The 16,346-nt window shown below is 40.8% G+C and overlaps 1 protein-coding gene across 1 annotated transcript; it reads left to right on the forward strand.

The window, feature by feature from the left end:
- The first annotated feature begins 300 nt into the window (after positions 1 to 300).
- bmf2 (BCL2 modifying factor 2) lies at positions 301 to 10,960 on the forward strand. Its single transcript, XM_088001884.1, has 4 exons — positions 301 to 447; positions 3,103 to 3,339; positions 4,981 to 5,195; positions 7,598 to 10,960. The coding sequence occupies exons 2-4, from the start codon at positions 3,126 to 3,128 to the stop codon at positions 7,712 to 7,714; spliced, it is 546 nt and encodes a 181-aa protein (XP_087858010.1). The 5' UTR covers positions 301 to 447; positions 3,103 to 3,125; the 3' UTR covers positions 7,715 to 10,960.
- The last annotated feature ends 5,386 nt before the right edge of the window (positions 10,961 to 16,346 follow it).

The following is a 16,346-nucleotide window of genomic DNA, read 5'->3' on the forward strand; positions in this document are numbered from 1 at the left end:
TTAAATCAATTGTATATTGTAACGAATTCAGCACTGAACAGTTTATAGATACATCACTGACTAATACTCTTAAACGGAAGCATTCGTTTTTTTCTGTGTGCAATTTTAACACTTCCTATCTTAATATCTAATAAACAGCATACATACTAGAACAAATACATCAAAAATCAATACAATAAAAAATACAGTCTAAGCTGCATTTTCTAGCCTGTCAATGTCTTATTTGCATAACAACAGTGTGGCGCCTTTCACATTGAGATGGGCGGGCCATTTGTGACACAAGGAGGGGGAGAAAAAAAAGGAAAACAACCTCTCCGCTGCCAGCAGAAGTCTGATGGTTGTAATGCGAGAAGGTGCTCGGCTCCAACCTCTACACTCCATAGGAATCAAGGAGACGGCAACTCGTCAAGATACCACCAATAACAACGGAAAGCGCTTTTCCTGGCGGTGAGTGTTTTAAAGCGGTCGCATCTTTGTTGAAAGCCGGGGGGCACAAAAAGTAACGGACGAGCTCGCGAGCACACATGTCGCGTGCTTCCATATGTGGGAGTTTAAAAACAAGCAAAGTGGGCAACCGGCCATGGACATGCCCGAGCACAGACAGGACGAGCGGTGTTGATAAGCGGATATCAGGCTGGTGAAAGAGGTAGCAGAATTGGATTTATGTGCTGGTTCTAATATGAATTATTGTTAAACGATCCGGTGTCATCGAGGGAGAGCACTGAGGGAAAGTAACGGGTGAGATTGAGCATCGTGCCGGCAGATGTTGACTGGTGTTTGGGCACTCTCTTCTGTTAGCAACTTTCGCTATAACAGTTATTGCCGACAGTAAACAGTTAGCTTAGTGTACACGACGTAAGGATATGCTGTGTAATTATCGCAGTTTCTGCTGAATGGCTGGTGAATTTGAGGAACACTTTGTCCGGTGAGAAATCGTCTTAAAGCTCCCTAAATAGGTTTCTGGTGCAAAACTAAGATTAAGCTAGTTTTCGCTTTAACGTGTTAGCGACAAATTATAGCTCAGGTCAAAGTTGTTACACAAAAGTTAACCAGTTACAAAACTGGTTAACTTGTGTAACTTTTGTAACAGCCATTTTTATCCACCTGGTTCCTTTGTCAATATGTAATCACAGCCGTGTTGCTGTTAGTGCTGCTTGGCAGTGATGCTTTGTCCTGTTCATGTCAGCGGGTTGACGCGCACCGGGTTGTCCGGATTTTGAGCTGCTGATGCGGATGCAAGCGCCACAGCTCACCGGTGGACCTCCGGAGACTCAATAGCGATTCAAAACAACTTGACTACACTCATAAATCTTGACATGTTAGATGTCGTTTTTCGGGTTAGCACTCTATATCGTTCAGGCTAAATAAAATAATGAATTTCATCATACAAATGCAAAATATTCCTTGATTTTATTTTATATTTTGGTAACAAAAAAAAAAAAAGAAAAGAAAGAAAAATTGGGGTGTATTGCTTTAAAGTAGAAAGCCTCTCAGCTTTACGTGCTTTTGATTCATGGTAGTATGAAAGCAGTACGTGAAGAGCCGAGTCCCAGAGCAGCTTTGCATGTCGGTGAGCACAGATGGTGCAGCAGAGGGAGCCACTTTGTGCTGGGACTTTGAGCCTTTGACCATCAGCGGACTCACTGCCAGGCCTCGCCTGTAGTCCAGGGGCAGTGTGTCTGCGTGTGTGTGTGAGTGAGTATCGAGTGTGTGATGCCTTTCTTTGTGTCTTCCTGTATTCTCTGTGTTTGTTTTTATATGTCTGACGCTATGGTAATAGTGTCAGTCCTCTGATGACTGCCAGTGGAAGTTCAAGACAGGGCTTGCTTTGTCACTGACACGCAACCTAAGTGCACATTTGGTATTGTTGAAACTTGTTGCTCAGCTTACTTTATATACCACTTTCCTGAAGAAAAAGTTAACACATTCTGGGATTGACCTGAATTTAAAAGTAAGAGAGATGGGCCCATCACATCCAATCAAATCAGTGTCATTTTATTTTTACATTTTGCATTTGAAAAGACAAAGGTATAAAAGTCATATTTTTATACTGATGTCTTACTTTTTGTTCATTTTAACCTGCTTTCGCTCCAGATATGACATCATGCTCAAAGAAACTTTCACAAAGGGAAACGTGACTTTAGCCGCCTCGCTTGGTAAACACAACACCGGCGCTTCCAGTTTCAAGTTTCGCATTTGCACACCCCTGCCTGTTTGTCTCCACTTACAGGACAAAAAAAGGAATTACTGGCACACTTGCCGGAGTGATATAACAGTTGTTTCCAATTTGGGCAGGCGGCCAAGGAGGAAGAGTGAGCGCATGCTCCTGTGTCCAATAGGCAGAGTGAAACTGGTTATCTCTGTCATGAAACGGTCGTTGCATGCACCACACTCAACCGGCTGTCTAGTCTAGAGTTTTGGTTTCACTCACACTCGATTGCCACTGGGTGTGCGTTTGTAAATTACTAGAACAGATAGGCATCTATCCGGTGACGGTAGACTTAGAGAGACCAAAAAAAACAGCAACAACAACAATTGTATATCTTGATGTTGAAGCAACCCACAGTGAATTTTCTGGCACTCAGTCTGGATTTGGCTCATTATTCGAAAGGATTGGCAAGAATATGCTTGAGGAGAGCAGCAAATCTTTAAATCCCCGTCCTTGCACAGGCTGTTTCCACATGATTGGGTTCTGTTCAATTTTATTTTGGCTTATTCTGCATCCACTGTCTTCATTTGCGCATAAATTTAAATACCCATCTTTCATGCTTCTGAGATGATCCACCTCTGCTTGTTTGTTTTCATTGTTACGGCATACATGTAAGCTTCTTACCGGGCATTATAATGAGTAATGATTTCTTCCCATGTAACGCAGATCGGATGAGATCATTCCATCTGCCACAGGGCAAAGTTTTTACTGAAAACAGGATTATATTTTTAGCATTTTTGTTTCCTTTCGAAAGAAATCACCACTAACTAACGGAGCGTACGCTCATAAACACTTAGTCATGCTTGTATATTTTGGTATTACACCTATTTCACGCCTAAAATCCTCCCCTTCTAAAGTTTCCACGCCGTGTATCCCCACTGTTTTGTCTCCAGGGAGTCTACCGCTGAGGCGTCGGATGGATGATGAGGAGGAGGACATGTCACTGCCCACCTCACAGCTCAGGGTATTGCCCTTCGGGGACGTCAAGCAACACGAACAGTGGTCGAGCAGTCAAACAGTGGCCACGGTCACCGCCGCCGCCGTCGTGGCCACGTCACAGGACCACGGCAACCACGGCGTCAACGCCGTGTCCTGCAGCATACACCTGCAGCCTCACGTGCCCTTCAACGGTAAGGAGTGGGGAGATATTCTGGCCCCTAAACAGGAAAAACAAAGCGATAAATACGCAGCAGAGCTTCTAGGTTATTAAAATAGTTTATTTTGTTTAAGATTAAAATTTAATCTTGATTTTTTTTTTTTTTTCTTTCCCAACTGGTAAAATGACATTGAATATTTATACAACTACTATAGCATAGAAGTATATAAAGTAAGCTCAGGATCAAATAGTTCTTTTAAACAGGTTTTATTTATTTTTTTTATTATGCCTTATCAAAATTACATTTGTTTTATAATGCGCTATAAATGCATACCTAACTATATTTAGATGGTAATTGCATTACCCCGTTTCTTTTTTTGAGGGGCTTTCCTTTCAAGAGGTTCTTAAAAATCTAATTAAAGAAAAATGACAACAACAATTTCATAGACAGATAAAGTTACATACCCACGCTGAAAACGGCCGTCATTCTGAGTCTAATAGCATTTTCCCATGTCTAATCCAATCCGTGTGACGTCATGCTAAGTAAATTAAATGAATGTTGAAGCAGAATGCTGCTTGTTTGTTGACTCGGTATGGGCGTATGAGAGCTTCCTGTTGTTCTGGGCTTAAAATCATCGCTACGTTAAAAACACCGCCTGTTGTGACCTTGTCGGTCAATGTAAACTAAGCAGTAATAGATGTCATACGCTTGGCTCGGTGCCACCCCTCCTTTGCAAACAAAGTCTGCTGTCATGCATGAGGCGGAATAGCAAGGCATTCTGCCTCACGATGACAACCAATACCTTGTTTTTCCTTCTTAGTGGGCATGACTGCAGATACGCGCGCCAGAGGCTGAGTGAATTCAGTGACAGCCCAATAAAAGCTGGTAGTTCACTGAGTGTCTTGTTGATTTAATTAGGTGCTTTAGTTGTACACCTCGGATCAGTCTTCTTGTTGATTTATGAACTCTTTATTTGTACTCTTGCTGATTTTTCTAGTTTCTAACTGAATTACATGTTACACAAAAGCCAAAATGTTCAAGTCTAAAGGCTTTTATCGGCTCTTTTCCACAGTATGACCTCTCCGTAAGACCTTCAAAGGTCAACCATTCAAGCTGCCCACGTCCTTTGAGAATATTGCTCACTTAAGGATGCAGCTGAAGCAGTTGAGTTTCTCATAGTTAGACCTAACACTATGCCTCAGGCCTGGGTTGGGGGTAGGGGGAGGACTTTTTTTAGGTTTATGGGTTCCTGTGACTGTATGGCAGAGCAATCATAGCGCAAAGACCACAAAAACATTCCCACTGGAAATATGCTTCTTCAGGACGCCACTGACTTAAACAAGTGTGATGTGGTAAATGCATTTAATTATAATTTTTTAATTTACTGATATTTATTGATGGTATTGTGGAACAAGCACCACAGAAAATAGTAAAAATTACATTTGCGATAATGCTGTTAGTTTTATTATATATAAAAAAAACATCAATTGAAATTTATTGAGTCAAGAATGAATCAAAATTCTTATCATGATAAGAAATATTTGACAATCCATGATAAACAATGCAACCAATGCCCAAACTAAGGACTCATAAAATTTCTTACAAAAAAAAAGAAATTAAGTTTAAAAAAAATAAAAAAAGAAGGTTTTAAGAAGATTGATTCGGTCTCTTTAGGCAACGCTGGATCGCCCTTACATCTTCCTGCTCAGTTTGTGCCCATGGAGGACCGAGGAGGAAGGCACATTGTTGAGGAAGAGGACAGAGGGGCGGAGGACGATAGGATGGCACAGAGGCCCGAGGTGGAGCCGATGGAGCTGAGCGCCGAGGCCCAAATTGGCCGTAAACTCCGGGAGATTGGAGACAAGTTCCACCAGGATCACATTGAACTGGTAAGCCTCAGCTCTCAGCATTGAGGTGACTCCACAGTAAACCAGCAAAGTGCCTCAAATATACAAATTTCAGTATATAAACATATCATTTGTTTTGAGAAGGCTTGTGAGGTGGGGCTGTTTTGGAAACTGATGAGTAATATTTGATTTAAACACATACTTGCGTGGTAAAATCTACCAGATAAACAAGCTGACTATTGTCCTGTCTGGGAGTTTTATTAGTCATGTTAATTAATAGGTACAGCTAAAGATTCTTATCAGCTGCCCTGACTGTACTGGAACTGAGGCTGCTTTAATAGCAAGGTGTGGTTTTTGAAAAGCGGTTAAATGCGTAGTTTCGTAGAAAAGGTGAGAATTGCTGAACGACCAGAGAGACAAAAAAAAAAGAAAAAGAAAAAAAACAAAAAAAAACAGCTTAGCGGGAAGAGCAGAGTTTGAAGAATGACGTTGCAAAGTTCAAAGATGAGCAGGTGAGATCGATACTACTGTGACAAACATTGGCGCGCAGCACGTCTGTGTCTGGGTAGACTTTGCCGGCTGTTTATACGCGCGTCTAAAAATAGATTCTGACTCACACACTTACAAACCCAGCCAGTAACATGACGGCTACCCACAATACCTCACTTGTCCCGCTGCCCGCCTCAGCCTGTGCATGTGTGCCGAGTGTTTTGGTTTGCATGTGTGACTCTCTAGCAGAGAGATAAGAGAGAACTTTCTTTTATTTTCCTGATTTGTCAGGCGTCTGAGCTCGGATTGGTTTCTGCCCGGCGGAGGAATATTCCATTGGGAGAAGCCTCACAAATGACCCGTTATTATATCCAATCGCTTCCCCCGTGTTGCTATTGTTAGACGTCTGCGCTTGCTTTCCAAGCAGGACTTACCGTTACGGGCCGATGTGTGGCTTTTTGCCTGGGCGAAGCAAACTTTACTTGTGGTTATGTTCATTTTTAAGAAGAAAACCCACCCCGACATTAAGCGAGAGGGGCAAACATTCACATTGTCTTAATGGTTTAGGGAATAATAAGCAGAAAATAAATTGCACACTGTTCTCTACCTATAAAAAAACGAGTGCAGAAAGATGAGCTTCACGAGAAACACTGGGTTACTGTTTAAATAAGCCTACTAGTGTAGAATTAAGGGCAATTAGGGACAATTAGGGTACATTTAGTGGTGCTGCTTAAATTCAATCCAGTCTGCTGGTTCTGCATCAAATAGCCTGTGGCAGAGTCTGATTCCTAGACTGGTAGGGACCCTGATGAAGCGAGCGCTTGGAGTGCTTATGCAATAAGCTGCAATGTCTATGGGTGGCAGTTTCAGTCCCAGTGGCTGAAGGGAGATTCCCAGACGCACTTAGACGGGACCGATGAGGGCACATCATTGGTTAAGAAAATAATGGAGCAGATTCAGCTACCTGATTTACTTTTTGATATCTGGATTCTGCCACAGTAGTATCAGTAGCAGTGGAGGTTATATCATAGTGAGTGAGTGGAAAAAGACACAAATCCCCAGAGCAGAGCAGCAGATCTAGCTGATTTCAGCAATTTAAAACATGTGATCGATCGCTTTATTAACTGTCTACACTTGCACAAAGAGGTTGATTCAAGGTTTGGCGTTGCTTTCTCAGCTGAACACTGATGGCCTTAACCGGACCAAAGCTTCTCTGTGCGAGGCTGAAGGCTGCATTGGCTGCAACCCGTCAATGAGAACAAACTCCAACGACAGCTTTCGGATTTTGCAACCTCTTTCCTGCACCTACAAATATGGCCTCGCCACGTCACACGCTTTTACTGCTCGTCTCGTAGTTGTTTTGAAATTATGCAACCAATGAGCTCCGCACACGGGACTCGAGGGCAGCGACGCAAGTTGAACAGTCTTCCAACTCTTGTGTCACGTCGCGACCCCACACATGCACGTCTAAACGTACGAGCTCAAATGTCGCCTCTTGCGTATCGAGCCCTTAGCGATCAGCTGATGATGCAGAGCCCTACAGCCAGCAGCTTCCCCCCACCTAAATTTACCGCTACAATGCAGACTTTGTTTTTTCTAGCAACAAATCTGGCAGTTTTACCGATTTATGTGCTAATATATACCATTGTGTCCCATAAAAACTAAAATTTTTGGAGTTGCTTCAAATTGCTAAATTTATCTTAATCTTAAGGTATTTCGCAGAACCTCTCTTCAAAAAAAAAAAAAAAAAATCATAACTTTCCCATTAAAGATAGCAAATATTAGAGTTCGTGTGGGCGATGTTTTCTAGATACAGGCTAGTGTTGTGGAAACATTCAGCGTAGTTGATCTAATCCTTCTCACTCACAGGGTTTTACCTCACATGACATTGTTCTTCTACTGATAAATGAGATTCATTGGGGGTTTTTATTTCTCTTTTTTTTCCCCTCTTGCAGTTCATGAGGCATCAAAGACAGAACCTGCCCGTGTGGATGCGCCTTACAATCGGCCTCTTCGGCTTTTTGTTCCCAAGAGAGGCTCTGGTGCCGCGCCTGAGGAGAGAGCAGAGATGAAGGGACTTTTGAGCTGGCCTTTCACCTTGGCCTTTGTTCTCTAATTTGAACCGAGGACTCAAACTATAAAGAGATGGCACTGTAAGATGGAATGACGGGTTTGGATTTTTGTTTTTTTTTCTAACTGAATATGAAGATGAGATGAAGAAGACACTGGTCACCGCTGGACGGAGACTGATAACTGCTTTTTTTTTTGTTTGTTTGTTTTTTGTTTTTTTATTATTATTATTATTTTGTTAGTTTGTTTTGTTTTGTTCTGCCTCTCCCGAGAAGAAGCCATTTTGTTTGAAGAGATATTTTGGAAATATTTGTAAGATGACCTATTTTGTACAGCAAACTGCTCTTTTTATCTGGTGTGTCGACTCCTGAAGGACCTCCATCTGTCCAGGGAATGCCTTACTCTCTCCTCCTGCCGCAGTAAAATGCCCTTTTGCATCAAAAATATCACGCGAGAGAGAGAGAGAGAGAGAAAGCGAGAAAGATTAAAGTTTAGGTGGCAAGACCGTGGACATTTCTGTGCTGAAGTTAAAGACGCGAACCTTTGAAGAAAGACTCAAGGCACATTTCTGAGTTATTCTCTTAAAGACAAAAGAAAGCCCTGTACTCACCGTTCACCTCTCCACATTGGCTCATCAAACCTGTCGGTCTGCTCAGATGCACGTTGAGAATCAACTGCTTGAATGAACCTACTTGAATTGCACGTGCCAAAGAGATTCCGGGCACGACGCTTAAAAGATCCGACGCAGTAATAGTTTGTTTTAGGGTCACGTGTCTGGTGCTCTCCACCTGCAAGTCCTGAGACCAAACAAGCACAAACCAACGCAAGGCCCAGAAGCCTCACTCAGTCTGGGATTACCATCAGGGATCCGAGAACAATCACATGAAAAGCTCTGGATAAAAACGCCATCGTTCTCCCAAACGTCCAGTCACTCGCTTGGCTGGACCGACAATCGCAAATTTTTGCCCTTTGCTGCACTGCGGCTTCGAGCCAGCCGATCAGATGTATTGGCAATCAAGGCGGGGTGGGGTTTGTTTCTCTCCAGCACTGTTTCGAATGCGACATGTCTCAAACTGCCAGCTTTACTTCTGTACAGTTTAAAAAAAAAAGAAAAATCTCTTAACGGACATGGGAACACGTTCATACAACCTTTGTGCAGCGACTCACACCAACACAGCCACTATGTGTCGATGTAAATTCTGGAATAATATGTTAGAGATCGTTCCTTTTTGGCATCATATGGGTTATAGAGTCATTATATAAACATTTGAAGACACTGATTGTTTTTTTTTTTGTTTTTTGTTTTTTTTCCGGGGAGTAGTTAGCAGTCATGCTATCATACAGACCTAACTCATTCAGCTGTATTTGGTAAAGAGGAGATGAACATGAAGTGTGTTACATGCTGTCAAGTTTTTTTTGTTTGTTTGCTATGAGAGTAGCTGAGTTTGTTTCCTGCAAACACTGAACGCTGAGCCAGTTTAGATGGTTTTGATACACACTGTCATCTGCAGTCCAGAGCACCACAGATACACTCACTTAACTACTCCCTGAAGATAAATTTCATTTTTTTGTTTCATCTGAAGTAATTTATTCTAATTTATTTTGTGCGCAACTGCTCAGTGCTACTGTACAGACGCCGTCTCGGCTTGTACAGTCCTTTTTCCTCCTCGTCGTCAGGGTGCGTTCAGTTTTCAAAGCCTGCGTGTGAGTAGGTTGGACTAAAAGCCATGTGCCTCGTTCTCTCTCTCTCTCTTTTTTCACGCGCAAAACGCCGTGAGTTGTTACAAATCGCGCGAAACGACAAGACAATCAAAACTTGCAAAAAAATAAAAAAAAAATAAAAATAACAAAAAACATGTGCCTTGTGAGTAAAACGACCTGCCCCGACATCATCCTCATCAGCACTTGGCATAGTTTATCCCAGAGTTCATCGGTCCCGACTCTCCCGTTTTCACGAATCTCACGTAAGCTCGCGAGGCACAGGCTCAACCTTTTTGACACCTCTCGGCACGAACGGCGACCTTCGTCACCTACGCTGAGCCCTCTCAAAACCAGAAACGACTTTTCTTTTTTTTTTGCAACATGCACTGTAAAAAGATTTCTGTTTGTTTTTATTTTCTTCTCTCTTTTTTATCTGTATACTGTATTTGCACCTCTCTCTTTCTGCTTCTGTGCTGAGCTTTCCCTCTTGATTGCCGATTGATCGGCCCGACCCGTTCGGGGTTTTTTTTTCGTGCTTTATGAGCTGCAATCGAGCGAGGCTTTGAAGGAGAAAATGAGCCGCCGCGATGCCCAGTATTGTTTCTGTTTGAGATGAGTTGAACAGCCTCTCGATCGGAGCCTGCCGTTATTTTTCCACCGTCTCAACCTTGGCTCAGGTGAGATGTTTCTGTTCAGATCTTCAGGGTCTTTGATATCAATATCAGTTTTGTTTCGGGGAAAAAAAAAACGAGAAAGACTGTCAAGTGTTGTGATTTGGTATTTTGTTTTTTTTTTTATACATTTGACATGAATTTGACACACCGGTTGCTATCTTTATACAACAAATTTTACATACTGTTTTTTGTAAGAAGAAATATCTACAACATGATGTTTTTTTTGGTTTTTTATGATTACAGTTTTTAACATATGACATTATTGATTTTGGATATTGCCAAGTCTGCTGTGTCACTCAGTTAAAGGGCTTTTTAATATATGTAAATGGAGTAAAAAAAAAAAAATGCATGTCCAACATTCCTGGAGATGAAATCTATATCCTAAAAGGTCTGAATGTAACTTAATTGAGTGAGAATCACAATAACGCTTTTTACTACGTGAACCGAACAGTGGAGATCTTTTCTTGAGACTTCTGCGCTCAGCTGTATCGTCTTCACCTTCTGCTTTCTTTGCGTTCAGAGTGGTCTCAAGGATTTCACACTCATGTGTGTCCTGATGAAGTGAGACCCAGTCCAAATGTAGCAGTTTTTTTTTTTTCTTTCTGACAAAAGCATTGGCTGTGTTATCTTTGGGACTGCTCTGCGTCTCCTGTGCAGATTTTTATTTTTTATTTTTTTGAACCACGCAGGACACTGGAGCGATGGAGGGATTTAGAGGAGGAGGACAGGCGGGATATTTGTTCTTTTTCTAGTGCAATATGCTGTACATAAGAGCTTGGCTCACCAAATCTTACAGTTTCTCTTAATTTTGTTCTGTTGTAAAATGGGTACCATTGCTGTTTTGATTTCTATTAAAACTTTATGAACTATTGACATGTTCTGTACTTCTTTTTTTTTGTTCATAACAAATCCAAATCATGGCACACTTTTGTTGCAGAAACTTTTAACTTAAAAAATAGTAAGCATCTTTCATTTTCCCCCGTATTAAAAACAGTCTTCACTGTCTAATCAGGCTTTGTTGTGGCGTTAGATTGGTCTTTATTTTAGGATTATTATTTATGGAAAGGTGTTGGGCTTAAAATAGTTATTTTTGATCAGATGTAGACAGTGTTTATTGTAATTAAAGAACAAAATACAGGCTCCCTTGTGAAGTAAAATAATGTTAATGATAGTCTTTTGTTACGACATAATTACGTAGCACTAAGCTTTAAACACAAAATTTAAAAATGGCATTTCTAATAAGTATTACAAGAAAACCTCATTTTAACTGGATAATAATGTTGGCATTCTTTAAAGAGTGATCTCTACAGTCAATATGAGGATAAAATTACAGACACTGATTACAAACAACCATTAAAACACACGCACACACACGCACACACACACACACACACACACACACACACACACACATATCTAAGAGTAAAGTAATCAGTTAATTGTTTAACTTTAATTGTTTTTGAACTTTGGGGTAAGCCAGAGTACCCAGAGAGACACAACACATATACAGGGAGCCAGAACTTTCTTGCTGAAAGCCAGCAGCTTTAACAACCGCTCCACTGTAAAAGCCCTCAACTAAAAAAAAGCTAAGAATAAAGATAAAGTTGATTGCATGACTAAAAACACTGATTTAAACAAACAGGTCTTCAATTTTGACACAGGTATCCACTGACAACGCCTGTCTAACATCTGTTCCACGATGGAAAAGTAAAGCAAAAGTAATGTTTGCTTTACTTTTGCAAATATCAGGGACTTTTAGCAGATAACTCAGGGGGAATTTCTGGCGGATTACCAGCTCAAACGTAAACAATGCCAACTATTCCACAGGTAAAAACCCCAAACAGAGATTTAGATCTTCTTTTGCATCATTCTCATGGAGAGATGTGTCCATTTCATTATGGATGTGCAATTTTTAAACCAGATGCCTGACAAACATGCGTAAAAATCTGCACTATCCTCTTGCTGGAAGTCTGGACTGAATATTTACTTCTATATAACTGACACGCAACATCTGAAGTCCTCACACTTTTTTCCTTAGTTAAACTTATTAAACACAGATAAACATCTCAGCAGCCTGAGGGGACGAGATTGATCCTTTATGTTGAAAGACTTTGGGAAATTTTTAAAATACAGACCCCCCCTCCCCTCTTGAATTTGCCACAGCAAAGCTCCTGATGCAACATTAAAGTTTTCTCCTTCCCTTCAGGCGTGAGTAAAGTTCAACTCATCATCCCAGTTCCACATCATCCTGCCTCGAACAGACGTTTTGCATGAAATTTGAGCAAGAAAACATACACAATTTGCATCTATGATGTCACTACAGAAGGAGAGGGAGGCGAAGATGCAAGTGCGCAGAGGAGGTTGTTCACACAAACGCAGCAAATATCTTATGTGCAACCTCAAGATATGATCAGTTTTTTTTTCCAATAGTCCAGTGTAACACAGAAAAGTGTTGGTTGAGGTAATTCATACATAACAAGCTACAATTTTGGCCTGACATTCAAATAATAACTTTAAAAACAAAAAAAACCATGACTTACCGTAAATAAAAAAATCGACAGAACGTGTTCCAGATTAAAGTCTCTGGAGATTATGAAAGTCAAACTAAATCCAGGGAGGAGCTATTAGGATAGGTCATTTAGGATCACACTCTTAAACTAATAAACAAAGCAACATTGACATTTGTAAAAAAAAAAAAAAAAAAAAAATCATATTTAATCAGTCATGCGCAAATTCCTTCACAAGGTTCTGGCTACATTTAGCAACAATCCCCCCCACCGAAAACGAATAAAGACTCCTCTGTGACTTGACACCATTGATTTAACTGTAAAAGTCCCTAAAATATTAAATCAGACCAGATAAAGGGGGCTTTTCATGGTTCCGGGAGGTATTGTTGGAGCTAATCACTACGTTCTTCATGTGCTCTGTGCACCGGGTCTGAGGAGGGGGACGGTACACAAGCTGTGACTTACGTTTCTGTCACTGAGTCATCTATAGAGCAGTCTCCTCCTACCCCCCCCAACCCGGCAGCTGCTTTGTGTTGACATGGGCAGCAAGGCGCGGAGTGAATGTATGAGGGGCAGGGTGTTCAGATGCATGGCCTGAGGAAAAACTGTGCACTCATGTCCTCAGGAAACTGAGTCAACACTAAAATACAGTGCAGGGTCTTGGTACTCTTTTTTTTTTTTTTTTTGACATGACTTTAAATGATTCTGTTACAGCTGTAACCTCTTGGGCATTTCCTTTGTCCTTTACCGCTCACACAGACAGCACGCGGTTGATGTCGCTCTGACACAACAGTGAGTTCATGTGAGACTCGGACGCTCATCACTAATTTCTGTAACTAAACGGTGTTGTGAAGCATCAGCTTTCAGGTTCAGTGTTTTCCAGCCTTTTGCCCGTGTGATGAACAACGATTTAGTTGTTCCCCGGCCTCCACGCTCCCGATTTAAATTGATGGCTTGTCAGAAGGTTCTGCAGACGTTAATGACCTGCTGAGGAGTTAATTAATTAACTTGAATTAGGTCTGTGGGACCTAATTCTGTGCTCTACAGTCAGTGGCAGTTTCTGATGTGGGCCATATGGGCAGTTCTCCAGGGAAGCATCAAAAAATGGGACGCGGGCGCAGGAACACCAAATATTACACATTTCTGTTTTTTATACTTTAAACAAGTTTTCTATTGCTCTTAGGCGTGTGCAGTCAGCACAGGCTGTCCTGAGGATATACAGAAACTAGGTTACCTTCTTGGCGTGGAACTGAACAACATTTATTTTTATTCCACTGCAGAATCTCAGATAATTTGGTGCATTTTGCCTTTAATGGCTGTACAGGTAAGGACCTACTTTGACCAAGGTTGCCGGTTCATGCAAGAACATAAACTCTGTAAATTGGGTATTCTAACCCTGGATATATATATATATATAGCTCCCCTGAGATTTTATTAATATTTTCTTTCTTTTTTACTAACATCATGGGAATGAATGTCATAACACTTTTGGATGTTCTGGGCTCCATTTGAACTCCTCAGTTTGAAGCGAGTTACAACAAACAACTTTCATGAATTTTAAAAACAAAAGGCATATGCACGTTTTATGTGGTACTTTCTATGATCAGGCTCACGTATGCACGTACACGCTTAGAGATCCAACATTTGATTGTGAAATTGCACCATTTAAAGGTGTTTTGGAAAGCCGTCCCCAGAAGCTTAACATTTCTTGTTTTATTGCCTCTAAAAACCATTTGATATCTCTGTTTGGAGGATTGATTTGTTGGAATGATCTGGTTGAACAACACAGTCTTTGGTTATGAGTCCTAACTTGGGATTGGAAGGCCTTCCTGTTGTCCCTGGCCCACCTCCCTTCAGTTGATCTTTAATAGACAAAGAAAGATAATATGTTATTTTGCAATCAAAGAAGACTTATGTAGTGCTAACCTTAAGGTTTTTTTTTATTTTTTTTATCAGGTCTTGGTTGAGAGGCTGAGCTTTCACATGTTGAGTTTCTGTCAATCTTAAGTTATCCAGATATACCCAGATAAAACAAACCAGTTTGGTCTAATAAGTCACTTATGACTCTTTGGTGCACAGGCATCAGGACTGTGATACACATAGAAATAACAAGGTTAATCAAAAACAAAAACAAAAGGCGTTTGCTTTTCTATATAATATCAATATCATTGACTCATCATAACTAGACCAGCAAAAATAATTGAATCCTCAATCATCGTCAAGAAGTTTATTTAGTTTGGAGTCATGCCGACACGATTTTTAAGGCTTTTTACCTGGTAATTGTTTTAAGCTCTTTGCCACACCTTAAAAATACATCCTGAAGTGCAACACGGACATTCTCACACAGCTATAGGTTTATAAGCACAAAACAGCCCCTGTGCTCCCGCCAGCTGAAGGGAAAGTCTGGGCTTAATGGTAAGTGAGTGTATGTGTGTTGGAGAAAAAGAGAGAGAGAGAGAGAGAGAGAGAGAAAACAGGAGGAGGAGGGTGAAGAGGGGCTGAGGGTCTGCTTGGCTCAGCAGTTTTTTTTTTTTTTTCGTTTTTTTCTTTTCTGTGCACAACCCTGACAAAGACCGTTCTGTTCTCCTGGCCACTCACTCAGGGAGACGCCCTCATGATAGCTCAGCTCCTATCTCAAGGGTCACGCCTCGAGCAGAAAAAGGCGCTTTAGCTCGCTTTTGTTTACATCTGCCTTCTCTGCCAGAGAACTCCACTTATTAACTCTTTAATCCCCGAATTTGGGGCGTGTAACTACGGTAAAGTCACCAAGGACGTTCAGGGTTAGTTTCCAGTCGGTATGAGATTGCTGTTTGCTGACATCCCATAAGTATGAAGGCAGATATCTGCTCAATTTAAAGTTTGATATGTTCTGTTCACAGCTTGTTTTTGGCAGAATACTTTAAAAATAGCATCTACATTATTACTATTTGTTATATAGGTGTCAGTAATAATCTGGAATAGTTTTGGTCAAGTCCTGTGGTTTCTGCTCCGGTTTGTTACACATACATTTGGTTTAATTCTCAGTTCTTGATTCTCTTTCTGAGCTTTAAAATGTTTCTTATCTCAAAACTAATTTTATGATCGGCTAAAAATTACCTCAGTAAAAAAAACAAAAAAAACAACAACCTTATCTTACCTAATTTGTAAATGTATGAATTAACCTCAAAAGAATATACTGACCATTAATTCAGGTGGTCTCAAAAATACCACTAAAATCCTCTAAAGATCAATAATCACATCCATTAGGGATTAAAACATATCATTTCCACAAAAATAGCAAAAACCTTTTCTCACATTTGCCTTCAATGATCCTCAGGACTAAAGCAAAACAAGCTGCTTGCGCTCTGATGTTGTGTTGAGTCAAACCTGCATGTCTGTATCATGACTTAAGATATACAGCTGCAGTCATTAATAAAATGACCTTTTCCTCCTTAAGTGATAAATGGCTCTAACCTTTGCATTGGTTTTCTGTTCTGATATGAACCAATCATTATTCACCTATAGGAACATCTTTTACTGTGGTTCTTCTTCATTGTGCACAGATAAAACTTACAGAAAAATGAACTCTTCTGATTTGCATTCTTTGTGTTTGGCTTTAGAGAAAGTCCAGCAGCTCTCCCCCCACACCAACAGATGCCTGAGCAGAGCACATCACACCTAAAGGAGGTTACAGCAGCCAATGCATTCTCTCTTTCACTGTGAAGACTGCCATTGGAAAATGTGGGAAAACATTCGGAATATCAGGGAATGTT

Source organism: Poecilia mexicana, unplaced genomic scaffold, assembly GCF_051168715.1.
Source record: "Poecilia mexicana isolate PSO_F unplaced genomic scaffold, ASM5116871v1 scaffold_21, whole genome shotgun sequence".
Lineage (NCBI taxonomy): Eukaryota > Metazoa > Chordata > Actinopteri > Cyprinodontiformes > Poeciliidae > Poecilia > Poecilia mexicana.

Excerpts from the sequence above, each read along its gene's own strand:
- bmf2 (XM_088001884.1), top strand. The coding sequence starts at position 3,126 with ATGGATGATGAGGAGGAGGACATGTCACTGCCCACCTCACAGCTCAGG. Across the intron at positions 3,340-4,980 it reads GCCTCACGTGCCCTTCAACG|GCAACGCTGGATCGCCCTTA; the intron begins GTAAGGAGTGGG and ends CGGTCTCTTTAG. Across the intron at positions 5,196-7,597 it reads ACCAGGATCACATTGAACTG|TTCATGAGGCATCAAAGACA; the intron begins GTAAGCCTCAGC and ends CCCCTCTTGCAG.